The 14973-nt window shown below is 46.7% G+C and overlaps 1 protein-coding gene across 3 annotated transcripts in view; it reads left to right on the top strand.

Moving 5' to 3' along the window:
- CFAP45 (cilia and flagella associated protein 45) overlaps nt 1-14941 on the top strand; it is a 27931-nt gene extending 12990 nt beyond the window's left edge. The window contains exons 6-12 of one of the 3 annotated variants that reach the window (XM_024751113.1): nt 383-561; nt 2357-2486; nt 6186-6332; nt 8832-8945; nt 9539-9732; nt 14135-14359; nt 14740-14941. In XM_024751113.1, coding sequence (XP_024606881.1) covers nt 383-561; nt 2357-2486; nt 6186-6332; nt 8832-8945; nt 9539-9732; nt 14135-14359; nt 14740-14818 — 1068 coding nt within the window. In that variant the 3' untranslated portion in view covers nt 14819-14941. The remainder of the gene's footprint in view (nt 1-382; nt 562-2356; nt 2487-6185; nt 6333-8831; nt 8946-9538; nt 9733-14134; nt 14360-14739) is intronic. The other 2 variants (XM_024751127.1, XM_024751121.1) reach the window with 2 other exon arrangements.
- Nucleotides 14942-14973: the final 32 nt, after the last annotated feature.

The raw sequence follows: 14973 nt of genomic DNA, 5'->3' as shown, positions 1-14973 counted from the left end.
CCCTGGAAAGCTGCTCCTGTTTTTTTTTTTTTTTTTTTTTTGCAGTACGCGGGCCTCTCACTGTCGTGGCCTCTCCCGTTGCGGAGCACAGGCTCCGGACGCGCAGGCTCAGCGGCCATGGCTTACGGGCCCAGCCGCTCTGCGGCCTGTGGGATCCTCCCAGACCGGGATACGAACCCGTGTCCCCCGCATCGGCAGGCAGACTCTCAACCACTGCGCCACCAGGGAAGCCCCGACACTATTGCTTTTCTGGGCTTGTGAGCACACTCAATAGGATTCTGCTCCCATTTCTCCCCGCTCCCACTTCCATATCTCCGTGATGCATTCCCGCCCCCATCCTTACTCCCAGGCCTAGTACCACAACTTTATTTCCACTCCCCAGATCATCCTCAATGCCAAGTGCCATGCCATCCGGGATGCCCAAATTCTGGAGAAGCAGCTGATCCAAAAAGAGCTGGATGCAGAGGAGAAACGGTTGGATCAGATGATGGAGGTGGAGCGGCAGAAATCCGTTCAGAGGCAGGAGGAGCTGCACAGAAAGAGGCGGGAAGAGAGCATCCGGTAAAGAGATGGCTTTGGCACCTTCCTCTCTTAGTCATTTCCATGTGTCTTTAGGTCCATATAGCCTTGCAAAGGGGGAAGACATGAGAAATGGTCATTATCCTCCTCTGTTATCATCTCAAAACCTTTATGGAGTGATTCAGAGAACCACAGAACTTCTTAAAACTTATTTCCAAGATCACAACAGGTGCTTCATAATCTGGCCCCAATTCAGCCTCATTTTGCACCATTTTCTGCCATCCATTCTATGAGGCTTTCCTTCATTTCCCCCAACATGCCAGGTCTTGACAAAAGCTCATGACTTTTGTTGTTTCCTCTCCTTTGAATACCCTTCTCTTTCCTTTCCCCCCGAAAAACGCGCTCTCATCTTTTAGTATGTAGCTTTGCCGTCTCCTCCCCTGAGAAACCTCCCTCACTTCACCTGACAGGCTTTAGGGCTCCCTTCTCTGGGTCCCGCCACACCCTCTTTATACTCTGGCACACCCCTCCTTGCACTGTGGCTCCCTGACCCTCACCAGGCTGTATGCTCACTGAGGACAGGGTCCCTGTCTTATTCATTTCTGTAGCTTCTGGACCTACCAGAGTGCTTGGACTGTAGTAGGTGCTTAATACGTGTCAGAATGAATAAATTCAGTCCCCTTCATTTTGCAGGAAAGGACAAGTCCCAACGCAGGTAAATTATAGAATCATAGTATCCCGGATTTAGAACGCCACCTATATAATTGAAGAATTACCTCTATAAATAGTCCTTGTAAAAAAAATAGTCATTGCACCACACTGAGTGGCAGTTCTTTCTCCCCATCTGTATTCCGTTCTCATGTACCATTCATCTTTGTACTTCTAGTAGGTACCTGGCTCACTATAGCAGGCTCCCAATAAAAGTTTATTTCATGGCCAAGTGGCTCTTCATTTTTTGCATAAACAGTTCCAATGAAAGGAAAATCCCTGCCTTTTCAGCAGCTCTAATGATTTGACCTGGCCCTTATATTGAGTCTCAACCTGCTTCCATGTAACTCTTTTACTCATTGCTCTAGTGTATTTCATCTGGAGTCATTCAAGAGGGCTCTATCTTTATTTATTTATTTATTTGCGGTACGCGGGCCTCTCACTGTTGTGGCCTCTCCCGTTGCGGAGCACAGGCTCCGGACGCGCAGGCTCAGCGGCCATGGCTCACGGGGCCAGCTGCTCTGCGGCATGTGGGATCTTCCCGGACCCGGGCAGAAAGAGGGCAGGAAGGCTGGGAGAGTGGGAGAAGACACAGATTACGATAAGAATCTACGGGAAGGAGTACGAGATTGACATTCAGATAGAGCTCTTGGGATTCCCTGGTGGCGTAGTGGTTAAGAATCCTCCTGCCAATGCAGGGGACACGGGTTCGAGCCCTGGTCCGGAAAGATCCCACATGCCGCGGAGCAACTAAGCCCACGAGCCACAACTACTGAGCCCGCGAGCCACAACTACTGAAGCCCGCGTGCCTAGAGCCCGTGCTCTGCAACAAGAGAAAAGTACAATCTATGAAAGAAAAAAATCAATAAAGTAGACTGCATGAAATTAAAAAAAAAAAAAAAAAAACGGTGAGCCCCAGAACCAGGAGTTCAGACGGAAGAGGACCAACCTGCCAGGACCCTCTGGGGAAGGACTTTGGTCTGGGTTCGTGAAGCATAGCCATGTTTAGGGGGCACTTGTCACATTGTTCCTACGATGCCTCCCATCTTGGGGGTTATTTGGGTGGAGGTTAGAACAGAGAGACACAGACCCTTGGTTTCTAAGACACCGTGGCACTGTTTCTTCACAGAGGAAGACGGCACATTGTGGAACAGATGGAAAAGAAGCAGGAGGAGCGATCGCTGCTTGCCGAGCAGCAGCAACAGGATAAGGAGCAGATTCGGGCGTATATGGAGCAGCTCCAAGAGGAGGATCTAAGGGTAACAGGGCTGCACAGATAATGCCAAGTTCCACTGGCAACAGCAAAAAAGCCCTCCAACACTGTGGGGCTTGAGCGTGTGGGCTGATGTGCCGTCAGGTACATGCTCATTTCACATCGTCGTCACCATCAATTTTTAATTGCCTTATGAAACATTTGTTTGGCTGTGGAGTCATGCTGGGGGAGGAGCAGTGATTTGGATACCGTCCCTGCCTTCCTGGGACTTGGGGTCCAGGACTGACATATCCGTGTGAATGGACACATGAAGGAAAGATATGGCTACATGCTTTGCACAGATAAACATAGGGATGTTTTATTGTCTTCCCTCAATTATCTAGGGATATTATAGACTTTGTAGGTGAACAGAAGCAGTGTCTTAGTTCTAGACTCGCTGCTGTTGCCTCATCCCAAGTACATTGCATCCCAGTGTCATTAATTGTGTTGAGGAGTCAAACCCTTTTTTCCTGTTAGCCTAACTAAAATTAGTAAGCATATCCATTGCAAAAGTAATGATGACACATCTGTTCAGACCAGGTAGACTTAAACAAATCTTCTTCTATTGGCCTCATCTGATCTGTTGCAGTATACAAAGGCCCCTGGCATAGTGAGGTACGTGGCAAGCATTTGGGGCATTTATTCTTTTTTCCCCTCAATTTTTCACTTAAAAAAATTTTTATACACACAGACAAGTTGAAAGAACTGTACCACACCCATCAATGCTTCACCTAGATTTAGTGGTTGTTAATCTACCTGAGTCGCTTGTCTCTTTTAGATGTATATACATATTTTGATATTGTTAAACTATTTGAAAGTAAGTTGCCAGCATCCTGACACTTTGCTGCTGAATGCTTCAGCCTGTATCTCTGAAGAAGGACATTTGCTTACAAGTCAACAACACCTTTATCAACAAAATTAGAATCCAATGATTCTATAATATCATTTCATATTTACTCTACACTCAAATTTACTCAGTTGTTACAAAAATATATTTTCTTTCGTCCAAACCAGGATTCAATCAAGGTTCACGCATTGCATTCACTAAGTCTTTTAAGTCTTATTTTGATCTAGAAGAGTTCCCTCACTCATTCATTCATTCATTTTCATAGCACTGATACTTTGAAGCATCCAGGACATTTGACTTGAAGAATGTCCCACATTCTGATTTGTCTGATTATTTCCTCATGGTGCCATTTAACTTGTGGAACACGTATTCTTTTATTGTTCTCCTCCTTCCCCATGTTTATGGGTGATTGAGTTGTCATCTCCCAGTGAATTTGATGGTGAGGAGTGACAGGGGGCCCTGAAGGATCTCATGGGGGGCCTTATAATTATGAGGGCTTCTCAAGCACTTGCAGTATGAGGGTCTGTGTGAGGGCTGGGAGGCTGATAACCAGATGGTCAGGGAAGATGAGGGGCAGGCAGCCTTGTGAACTGCTTGAGAAGGGGAGCAACAGGGCCATGAAGACAGACAAGACCTGGCCAAGCTCCTGGCTCAGGAGAGAGAGGGAAAGGGACAGGCAGGACAGGTCTGGGGTAGATATGCAGGAGACTGGAAAATCCAAATTGACTGTGGGGAATGGGCATTGGTGGGTTCATTGAGAAAGTTCCAGGTGTCACTGAGTCAACACAATTACTCCAGTGTTAGGTCATTGTCCTTTTCTCGTCCTTCTAGGCACTCCCTGAGTCTCCAGGAAGTATCATTGGGCAGAGGTAGAAACCTCTGCCTCCCCAGCCTAGAACTGCATCATCTCCAGGTGATGCAAGGGCAGCTTTCCCCACCTTGCTAGCAAGATGGAGAGAGCGAAGGGAGTTTTCTGGGGTTGCTTCACGATGGCTTCAAAGATGAGAAGCCGGGGAAGTCCTTTGGTTTCTTGGAAATGAAATGAACCCACAAAAACAACAAACCAAAAAGTAAATAAATAGGCAAAGAAGTAAGTAAATATATGATTATATGTATGTCATAGATCAGAAGTCAGCAGCTTTTCTAGCTTTGAGGGTCAGTGGGATTAAATACTGCCTGGGGTACCAATGGCACGTGTAAAACTGATGGGGAGAAGGTAGGAAGGAAAGGAAGAAAGGGAAAAGGGGAAAAAAGAGTGTGGGAGTTGGAGTGTCAGGAGGGGAACTGTGGCGTGAGCAAGGAGGCAGGTGCTTGGAGGGTGAGGGGATGCTGGCGGCCGTGACTCAGGCACCACGTGGACCTGGGGGGAGGCACACAGCACTGTGCTGGTCTGGTTCAGGAGGCTTCCTGGAGGAAAGAGCCCTGAACTGGGCAGTGAGCCAAGCTGGGGGAGGGTCAGCAGTGTTGCCTGGGATGCGTCAGGGCAGAAGCTGGGCTGAGGAGGAACTGGGAGGCCAGGTAGCGGTTAGTCTTTGAAGAAATGGAAGGAGCGGGAAGCAGTGTGGGAGGTGGGGTGAGTTGATGGGTAGGAGAGTTTGAAGCAAGGAGTCCAAGTTTGAGACGGTAGGGAGGCCACTGCCCAAGGTCCCAGTGCCCCTCCACATTGGGACCTGAGGACGTGCTCAGAAGTGGTCTGATCATTGGGAGCTTTCAAAGGCTCAGGCTCATTCCTCAGAAGGGATCTTGTCACTCAGGGTGATTGGGACTCTGATGTCCATCACTCATTGTTTTTCTCTCTGAGGTTTTTTCTCTATCTCACTTGCCACTCACCTTGGCCCCCTCTTCCCTGCCTCATTATTGAGTATTTGCTGTTTCCCTCTCAGTATTGGGAAAGAGAAGAAGTGTTACACATGGTCCCTGTCCTCTGGCTGGGACAGAATGAACACACAAGAAGCGAATGGGATCCTCACGGCAACGTACGATCAAGTCCGAGGAGGTGTGGCACCATCTTAAGTGCAAAGGGAATTCAGAAATGCAGAGAGAATGAAAACTTGGGGCAATCAAGTAAGAGCTCCAGAGAAGATTGGAACTTTAGTTTAGACAGACCAGGTTCCAAAATTCTGACTCTGGAGTTCATTAGCTGTATGGCCCTGGGCGAGTTGCTTAAACTCTGAGCCTCAGTTTTTCCACCTGTACAAGAAAGATAACAAGGACTACCTTTCAGGGTTTTTGGGGTACATTTAGGTGCTAGAGGTAGGTTATATAAAGTGTCTTATGAATAAAAAGTACTCAATTAGTGCAATACTCTGTTTTTTTTTAACATCTTTATTGGGGTATATAATTGCTTTACAATGGTGTGTTAGTTTCTGCCCCATAACAAAGTGAATTATACATATACATATGTTCCCATATCTCTTCCCTCTTGCGTCTCCCTCCCTCCCAAATACTCTATCTATTTTAATCATCACTATTGAACAGAGACCAAAAGTTTGGGTTTGAATAAGGGAAGGAAATTGAAGGCAGGAGGAAAGCATAATGAACAAAGGATAGGATTTTGCCTGACATGGGGGAGACGCTGAGTAGAATTTTAAGAGCCTCCACTTCCTGAGAGTACATAGAGATCCCCAGTGTCAGAGGCTGCTGCAAAGTCAAGGTGAATGAAGACTGCAAAGGGCCATTTGGCTGGAAGAGGTCATTGATGACCCTTGAAAGAACAGCTTTAATCAAGGGCAGTGACTGGAGCTAGACTTCAGAGTGTGCATCTCTCTCCCTGCCTCCATCTGTGTCTCTCCATCCCGAGAGGCCAGTATCTTTTGATCTTTCCCCTTCTACTCTGATGCTCTCTTCCTTCGGTGGCAGGACTTGGAACGAAGACACCAGCAAAAGCTGAAGATGCAGGCTGAGATCAAACGCATCAATGACGAAAACCAGAGGCAGAAAGCAGAGCTGCTGGCTCAGGAGAAGCTGGCAGACCAGATGGTGATGGAATTTACCAAGAAGAAGATGGTAGGGACCTGCTTACCGGTGCCTGGGACTTCTGAGCAGGAATGGGGTGTCTGTCTCAGGGATATGCAGGCATGAGAACTAAGCTAACGCAACAGAAGGTAGTTACGTCATCATCCTAAAATTCATGTCCTTAGTTCAAGGGCCTGGCTTCTTTTTCTCTTCAACTTGGCCAGTCCCCTTGTTCATTACCAGAGAGTAGCCTGGAAAGGACACCCCAATTAGGGTATCATTGTCCTTGTTAACACCTTTGATCAGAAGTTGGGGTGAGGGTCAGGTGCAGGCAGGGAAGAAAATGAAAACTATTGGTGAAAGTATAGTTTTCGTGGATTCCTCATGACCTGGATAATTATATCTTCAGTAATCAATCATGGGTCAGCTGCCCCATAAACTTCTTGTGAAAATTCCTATATTGGGCATCCATCCTATACTGGATGGCATCCATCCTATACTGGATGGCTCATCCTATACTGAAGGCTCAGAAAATAGAGCCTTCAACCACCACCCCCTGTAGTACTTATAAGAACAAATGCACCATGGAACAGGGAGCAATACCCTTGAACAGTTATAGGGAGATGCAGCTCATGAATATGTGGACTCATTCTGGGGCAAGAATGAGTAATGGCATGATTGGGGTCTGTGAGGAATGGAGGGCAAAAGAAAGCTTTTAGGCATGGTTTGGATGGAGTGAGCATGGATTTCTATAAGAAGAGAAGGAAAGACTTGAGCTGGCAGGAAAGTTATTCAACTCCTCATGCGTGGGTCCTGCCTTCCCTACTAGCTTTGAGGTTCCATGATGATACCATACTTCTCTATGGTAGGGATTCTTAATTATGGGCAGGGGGAGGGTGTGGGTGCAATTGGAAAAGGCATATTTGATATACCTCTATACTGCAAATGCAAACGATAGAAAATGAAGCTCAGCAAAGCTCATTTATTGGCTTTGGCTTCCTTACTGGATGCCAGGGATATGCAGGCAACAGAGTGAGAACGCGAGACTGGGGACACGGGGGTTCCAGCATAATAACGATCACACAACTACCATTAATCAAGCATTTAGTCTGTACACAGGCTCTGTGCTGAGGGCTTTGTGTGTTGTCTTATCTAGTCGTTACAACAGCCTTGTGAACCTAGTCACTGACTGATTGAAAAGATCCCGAATGCTTCAATGTGTGTCCAGCATCAGACAGGCTGAATGTACCTAGAGTAATGCTATGTACAACGTACGGAACTCAGCAACTGTTTCTCTGAATGGGCGAAGGTGGTGATAATAAGCCAGTCACGTGTAGGAATTGGTGAACAGTTTCACTGGCTGCAGCAGACAGTCTCTGGTGGTTGTGATGGGAAACGAGGTAGCGAGATGATGGAGAGCTGAGAGCAGTTGTTGGGAATGCCTTGGATCTTGAGCAGAGCTGCAAGTGTGGGATGATGAGGAATTGCCATTGATTTCTGAGCAGGAGAGGAATATGTCTTGTCTTCATACATGAAAATGTCATTGGCAGGAGAACCTGGGAGAGGCAGGAAACTGGCAAAGGGATCGGGCACTTGGGCATGCCCACAGCCCACCAGAAGAATCCAAGTGTATCACAAGCCCTTCCCTGACCTCACAGTGGTCTCTGTTCTTACAGCCGGGGCTGCCGCCTTAGAGCTAAAGGCAGAGATTGGTGGTGGAAGCCTCCAGAGTTCCCTGCCCTGCCATCTAGGGCAACGTGGAGCAGAGAGACCAGCTTGACACACAGCCAGCTGTGCACAGCTCACAAGCTGACAACTCATTGGGTGCACAGAAGTCTGGAAAGGTGGAACAAGGCTAAGGAACATTCTTTGTGGGATGATCACATTTCCACCCAACCTAAGCCATTATTAGTCTTATGACTAACCAAGAATCATAGTTGGGAAGCGGTGTATAGAAAGCTTTTAGGGATATGTCTGCTTTTTCAGAGAAGTGGCAAAGGGAGCTAATTTTGATAGTTCATTCCTTAGGTATCTGCTAACCACTGGGGGGCCGCACATCGCACGGTTGGCCATTTGCCCAAAAGGACTAATGAGATAACTTCCACCTCCTGTACTTTACAAGACAGACAGGAAGCCACAGTTGTTATTTCTAGAAACTTGGCCCAGCAGCCTTGCAACTTGGAAATTGTGAAGTAGCGGAGAGAGCATGAAGGCTGGGCTCACCTGCATTTGAATCCGTTTGGTAGTTTACTAGCTGTGCCATCTTAGACAGGACCCTTGAATTCTATGCACATCAGTTTCTTTATAATATCAATCTAATGAGATGTTGTGAGGACCACCTGGGATATTACAGGAGAAGGCATTTTGTAAGCAACGAAGCATCTTACAAATGCTGATTATTTTCATGTCAATGCATTGCTAGTCATTTTGCCCTACCTTAAAAGGAGTCAGGAAGGGGCAGGGGGGATATTGAATAGACAAGGGTCTCAGTTTCTCTCTGCAAGCCTGGGGCAATGGGAGCCATGCTGTGAGGCCTTTTCTTCCTGGCAGGCTCGAGAAGCAGAGTTTGAGGCTGAGCAGGAGAGAATCCGGAGGGAGAAAGAGAAGGAGATCGCCCGCCTGAGGGCAATGCAGGAGAAGGCCCAGGATTACCAGGCAGAGCAGGTACCTATTCAGTCTCAGCTTCTCTCCGCCTCTCCCATCCCCTTAACTATTCCTTTGACAGCCTGTAGAATGGTCTCAAGGGTGAGGGTATAGAAGAGAGGATGCAAGTTATCTCGACTTCAGTAGCTGGAGGACGGAGAGATGGGCCTGCTTCCAAGCCCATGGCAAGCAAGGATCGAGAAGTGTATTACGTGCTTAAGGTCCAAGAGAAAGATTTTGGCTGCCACATAAAGAACTTTCAACCTTAACTAACCACTGAAATGTGTCACCAGAGGAAACTGTGCCATCTCCATCATTAGCAGTCATTAAAGTTAGAAGCAATCGCAGGACAGCCGGGAGGTGTTTCAGGTATAGGGAGAGAACTGGAATGAGCTGGGGGTGGGGGAAGGACAAGATGACCCCTCAGGGTATCTTCTGACCTGAAAGTTCTATGACAGGATTCCCTTTATTCTTTCCTAGCATAACCCTGCTGCTAGAGAAATTCGGGGGGCTTCTCAAAGCAAGCTGGGGCAGAGTCCGAAGTAGGTGTCTTCCTAAAGGGACCTGAGGTTACTTTGCATCCTCACTGGTCTCCCCGCCCTCTCCTTTCCCAGGATGCCTTGCGGGCCAAACGCAACCAGGAGGTTGCCGACAGAGAGTGGCGCAGAAAGGAAAAGGAAAACGCACAGAAGAAGATGGAAACTGAGGCCAAACTGCGGAAAAGTCGGCAAGAACAGGTGGCTTTCAAGGAGCACGCTCTGGCCGTTCAGGTGCAACGGGACCGGGATGAGTTCGAGAGGATTCTTCGGTAGGAGGAGCTGGGAACCTCTGCTTCCCTTCCTGGTACTGTGGCAGGGATGGTCCGTACTGGGTGGAGAGGCAATTTCTGGCATGTCCACGGACAGGTGTGCATCCACCTTGACCAGGTTGGTGGGGTCATTCTAACTAGATGGATAATTGAAATATTTCAAAGACACTTGAGCCAAGAATTTTATTAAAGAATTGGAAAATAGCACCTACCTGGAAGTGATTAAGGAATTGGTTATTATAGGGATTATCTCCCCGGGAGCATTAAAAGTGTAAGTAAAGGTATAAATCTGGTCTCTTCTGCCCTCCCCACCTCCATGTCCCTCGACAAGTTTGGGCTGAAACTGCAGCAGGGGAGGTTGAAGAGAGAGGGAGAGAAGAACTCACACGCTCAGGGTTGCGAGTCATCAGAGCAGGGCTTTGAGGGAGGTCTTTTGACAAATATGTACTGAGCACGTAAAGTCAAGGCTCTGTGTTGGATGCTATGGGAGATATTAGAGATGAATAAAACACCATTCTTGCCCAGTCATCTAAGAAGGATGTCAGAGACTCGTGTTTGGATGGGCTTCACCTGTATTTCTCCATCTTTCTGGCCTTGTCAGCTCTTTATCCTTTTATTTTTGTTCTCTATGTTGGCTTAGTTATAATTCCAACACATAAGTGGAAGTTAAGTGTTCACATCTCTCACTGTCTGTCTCCCTTCTCCTACCCCAAAGCAGTGAGCAGTCTCAGTAGTTCTACTTTCTACCAGTTAGATCTTCCACCACCAGACCTGGCCCCTGGGACGTTCTACTGGCTCTAAGTGTTCTGGCCTAACGGAAAGACTCTCTTCTTGCTCTGGTCCAGACTCTATAACATCAAAAACATTTTTAAAGGAAACAAACAAGGGAATCCCCTGGCTGTCCAGCGGTTAGGACTCGGCACTTTCACTGCCAGGCCCATTTTCGATCCCTGGTTGGGGAACTAAGATCCTGCATGCTGTGCAGTGCAGCCATTAAAAAATAATAAAATTTAAAAAATCATAATAAAATAGGAAATAAACCAAACAAAATTTTAATTAGGGTGGAGGGCTACAAAAATTACAGAAGTTATGCTCAGATAAGTAGAGATTGAGTGATGCAGCCTATCTTTCTTTTTTTTTTTATACAGCAAGTTCTTATTAGTTATCCATTTTTTTTGTTTGTTTGTTTTTGTTTCTTGCGGTATGCAGGCCTCTCACTGTTGTGGCCTACTCCCGTCTTGCGCCACCAGGGAAGCCCAGTTATCCATTTTATACATATTAGTGTATATATGTCAATCCCAATCTCCCTATTCATCCCACCACCACCCCATCCCTCTGCCACTTTCCCCCCTTGGTGTCTATACGTTTGTTCTCTACGTCTGTGTCTCAATTTCTGCCCTGCAAATCAGTTCATCTGTACCATTTTTCTAGGTTCCACATATATAAATTAATATACAATACTTGTTTTTCTCTTTTGGACTTACTTCACTCTGTGTGACATTCTCTAGATCTATCCATGTCTCTACAAATGACCCAAGTTTGTTCCTTTTTATGGATGAGTAATATTCCATTGTATATATGTACCACATCTTCTTTATCGATTCCTCTGTTGGTGGACACTTAGGTTGCTTCCATGACCTGGCTATTGTAAATAGTGCTGTAATGAACGTTGTGTCTTTTTGAATTATGGTTTTCTCTGGGTATATGCCCAGTAGTGGGATTGCTGGGTCATATGGTAATTCTATTTTTAGTTATTTAATTAATCCATTTTGAGTTTATTTTTGTGTATGGTATTAGGGAGTGTTCTAATTTCATTCTTTTACATGTAGCTGTCCAGTTTTCCCAGCACCACTTATTGAAGAGACTGTCTTTTCTCCATTGTATATCCTTGCCTCCTTTGTCATAGATTAGTTGACCATAGGTGTGCAGGTTTATCTCTGGGCTTTCCATCCTGTTCCATTGATCTGTATTTCTGTTTTTGTGCCAGTACCACATTGTCTTGATTACTGTAGCTTTGTAGTATAGTCTGAAGTCAGGGAGTCTGATTCCTCCAGCTGTGTTTTTTCCCTCAAGACCACTTTGGCTATTCGGGGTCTTTTGTGTCTCCTTACAAATTTTAAGATTTTTTTGTTCTAGTTCTGTAAAAAATGCCATTGGTAATTTGATAGGGATTGCATCGAATCTGTAGATTGCTTTGGGTAGTATAGTCATTTTCACAATATTGATTCTTCCAATACAAGAACATGGTATATCTCTCCATCTGTCTGTAACGTCTTTAATTTCTTTCATCAGTGTCTTATAGTTTTCTGCATACAGGTCTTTTGTCTCCTTAGGTAGGATTATTCCTAGATATTTTATTCTTTTTGTTGCTATGGTAAATAGGAGTGTTTTCTTAATTTCTCTTTCAGATTTTTCATCATTAGTGTATAGGAATGCAAGAGATTTCTGTGCATTAATTTTGTATCCTGCAACTTTACCAAATTCATTCATTAGCTCTAGTAGTTTTCTAGTGGCATCTTTAGGATTCTCTATGTATAGTATCATGTCGTCTGCAAACAGTGACAGTTTTACTTCTCCTTTTCCAATTTGAATTCCTTTTATTTCTTTTTCTTCTCTGATTGCCATGGCTAGGACTTCCAAAGCTATGTTGAATAATAGTGGTGAGAGTGGACATGCTTGTCTTGTTCCTGATCTTAGAGGAAATGGTTTCAGTTTTTCACCATTGAGGACGATGTTGCCAGCCCTAGCTTTAAGTTCAATTTCACCTTTTTCTAGGTTAGCATCTGGACCTAGGGTCTCCAGGGCCATGTGACCACCACAATGGGCATCTCCAAGTGCTAGGAGCATCTCTTCCATGGCCAGCATTCCAACTTTTCCTACTTCAAGAGCATGGCCTCCTCTATGGCCTATATATGGACTTCCTGCTTCTGGACAGAGGGATGCCTTTAACTGTCAGCCTGTTGACTAAGCAGAAATAGCTGACCTTCCCTACCCAATGGTTCTTAGAAATGCCTGGAAGCTTTCAAAGAGTACTGGTGCCCAGGAGCCAACTCCAGAGATTCTCAGTTAACTGGTCTGGGGTGAGGCCCAGGCATCAGTAGTTTTGAAAGCCCCGAGAGGATTGTAATGCAGCCAGCCTCCAGGATCCCTGCCCCAGCCCTGTGAAATTACCAGGCCCTTCCCTGTTTAGATTTCCAATCACCTGCCACCCCAGGGGCTCTCTAGTGACACATACAGTTTCCCCATTTCCACCCTGTTTCACATAATGTGAAACAATAAAAAAACCTGTTCTCTATATAGGAAAATAATGGCAAGGCAAGGAGGAGAATCTTTCTGCTTTCACAGATGTGTCCGAGCAGTGGGGATTTGGTGTATAAGTACAGAGGGGCAAGGAAGTCAGCAGTTTTCTTCTGATAAACCTGGAAGGTATAGAATTTTAGGAGGTGTCTACATGGTGTAAAAGAGCTGCTGAGCACCGAGAGGACATGCCATGCATGGTGGAGCTTGGAAGATAGCTAGAGGGAAATGAGTCTGTGAAGTGGTGCTTTTGGTTGGGGTATGAGTGACCCCAGCTGAGAGGTCCTGGCCTAAGGTGATTTTACATTTAGTTTTTGTTTTTGATTACATTGAGGAAGAAAGAAGGAGTTAGCTCAGGATGGCCTATGACTGCATTTCCTCTGAGATGTGAATACATTTCATTTGAGTTTTTTTTCTGGGAACATCTGGCCTACGTTAGCCGTTTTCCTTCTGATGTCAGGGTTCGTGAAGTTTTCTTGTGGAAGAGGCTCCTGAGAGTAGTAAGAAAAATCAGAGATAACAGGCTAAGTTCCTTCTTCTTCCAGCAACTAAGAACCAGCATTGCAGATTTTACAACTTCTTTGAACTTCCTAAACATCCTCTTTGTTGGTTTTGTTAATGTCATTATTATTGTTAGTGGAAAGGAAGGAAGAGAGAGAGAAAGAAAGCTATCTCAGAACAAGCTGGAGAGGAGTTAGGCATCCTTATAGGAGAGAAGAGTAGGAACAATAGCTTCCAGTGGGTGACATCCTGGCTGTAGGGCCAGTTACAAAATTTGCAGGGCTCAGTGAAAAACGAGAATGTGGAGCCCTTTGTTCAACAATTAAGAATTTCAGAACAGTGACAGCAGAGCCTTAGCTCTCCGGGCCCAAGCGTTGGGCCCTTCTAAACATGCCCATGGCATAGAGTCACACGCCATGAACCCGGGCCTGGCTGGGATCAGCCTTTGGGGCTGATCTCTGAGCTACAGAAGTGAAGGGCCTGAGTGTGGAGGGCCTTGGTCTCTGCAGCGTGTCCTAGGACGAGCCTACCCAACAGCTGCCCCAAAGACTTCCCTGGGCTGGGACAGCTCAGCCTAGGCCATTCGACCGTGTCCCTCCTCTAGGGCTCAGAGAGAGCAGATTGAAAAGCAGCAGCTGGAGGAGGAGAAAAAGGCCATGGGGCGCTTACAGTATGCCAATGAGCTCCAGCGCCAGGTGCGGGAGAACCAGCAGAAGCAGTTGCAGGACCGGATCGCCACCTTCGAGGAGGGCCGGCGCCTCAAAGAGGAGGCCCAGAAGTGGCGTGAGCGCATTGAAGGCATCAAGAAGAAAAAGATAGAGGAGCTGAGGTGTGCCGGCATCCCTTCCTGCCCAGCTCCTCTCCTCTTCCCCAGGGAGGTGGGCTGGGAAGTGTGGGATTAAGGGAATGAAGGGATGGTGACAGGGGTGTGGAGAGGGCCTGACTCCAGGCCCACATGGGCTGTGGCCCTCTGAAGGGGGCTCCTGGAGAAAGTTCTGGGATGGGGTCTTCCTGGCTCTCTGGGAACTCCTTGGCAGGATGCTGGAGCCTTGACAGGGATGTGTTTGGGGGATGGATTGGGGGACCAGGGTTGGGGTACACATCCCAAGGTTGTGTAAATGCCTGCTTCTGCTGCCTTCTCTTTGGTTTCCTTCTCTATCCCTACCCGTTACACCCTTTCCAGCCCTTACACCTGTGTTTCTCCTGCAGAGCCACCGGCCTTCCTGAGAAGTACTGCACTGAAGCTGAGCGCAAAGCTAACATCCTACCCGACACCTCTGTGGACTGAGGGTGCCTCTCTGCCCCTCGGGATGCCTTCAGAGGGCAGCTTCCTCCCAGGCTCTCGGTGTCCATAACTGCAGCTAATCTAGACACTTCTGAGCTACAGAATAAATCTATTCTACTTCTCTAAGGAACAGTCCAGCTTTCTTGCTGCGGGGATGT

Source organism: Neophocaena asiaeorientalis, unplaced genomic scaffold, assembly GCF_003031525.2.
Source record: "Neophocaena asiaeorientalis asiaeorientalis breed wild unplaced genomic scaffold, Neophocaena_asiaeorientalis_V1.1 scaffold315, whole genome shotgun sequence".
Classification (NCBI taxonomy): domain Eukaryota; kingdom Metazoa; phylum Chordata; class Mammalia; order Artiodactyla; family Phocoenidae; genus Neophocaena; species Neophocaena asiaeorientalis.
This window is presented reverse-complemented; position numbering and strand designations above follow the sequence as displayed.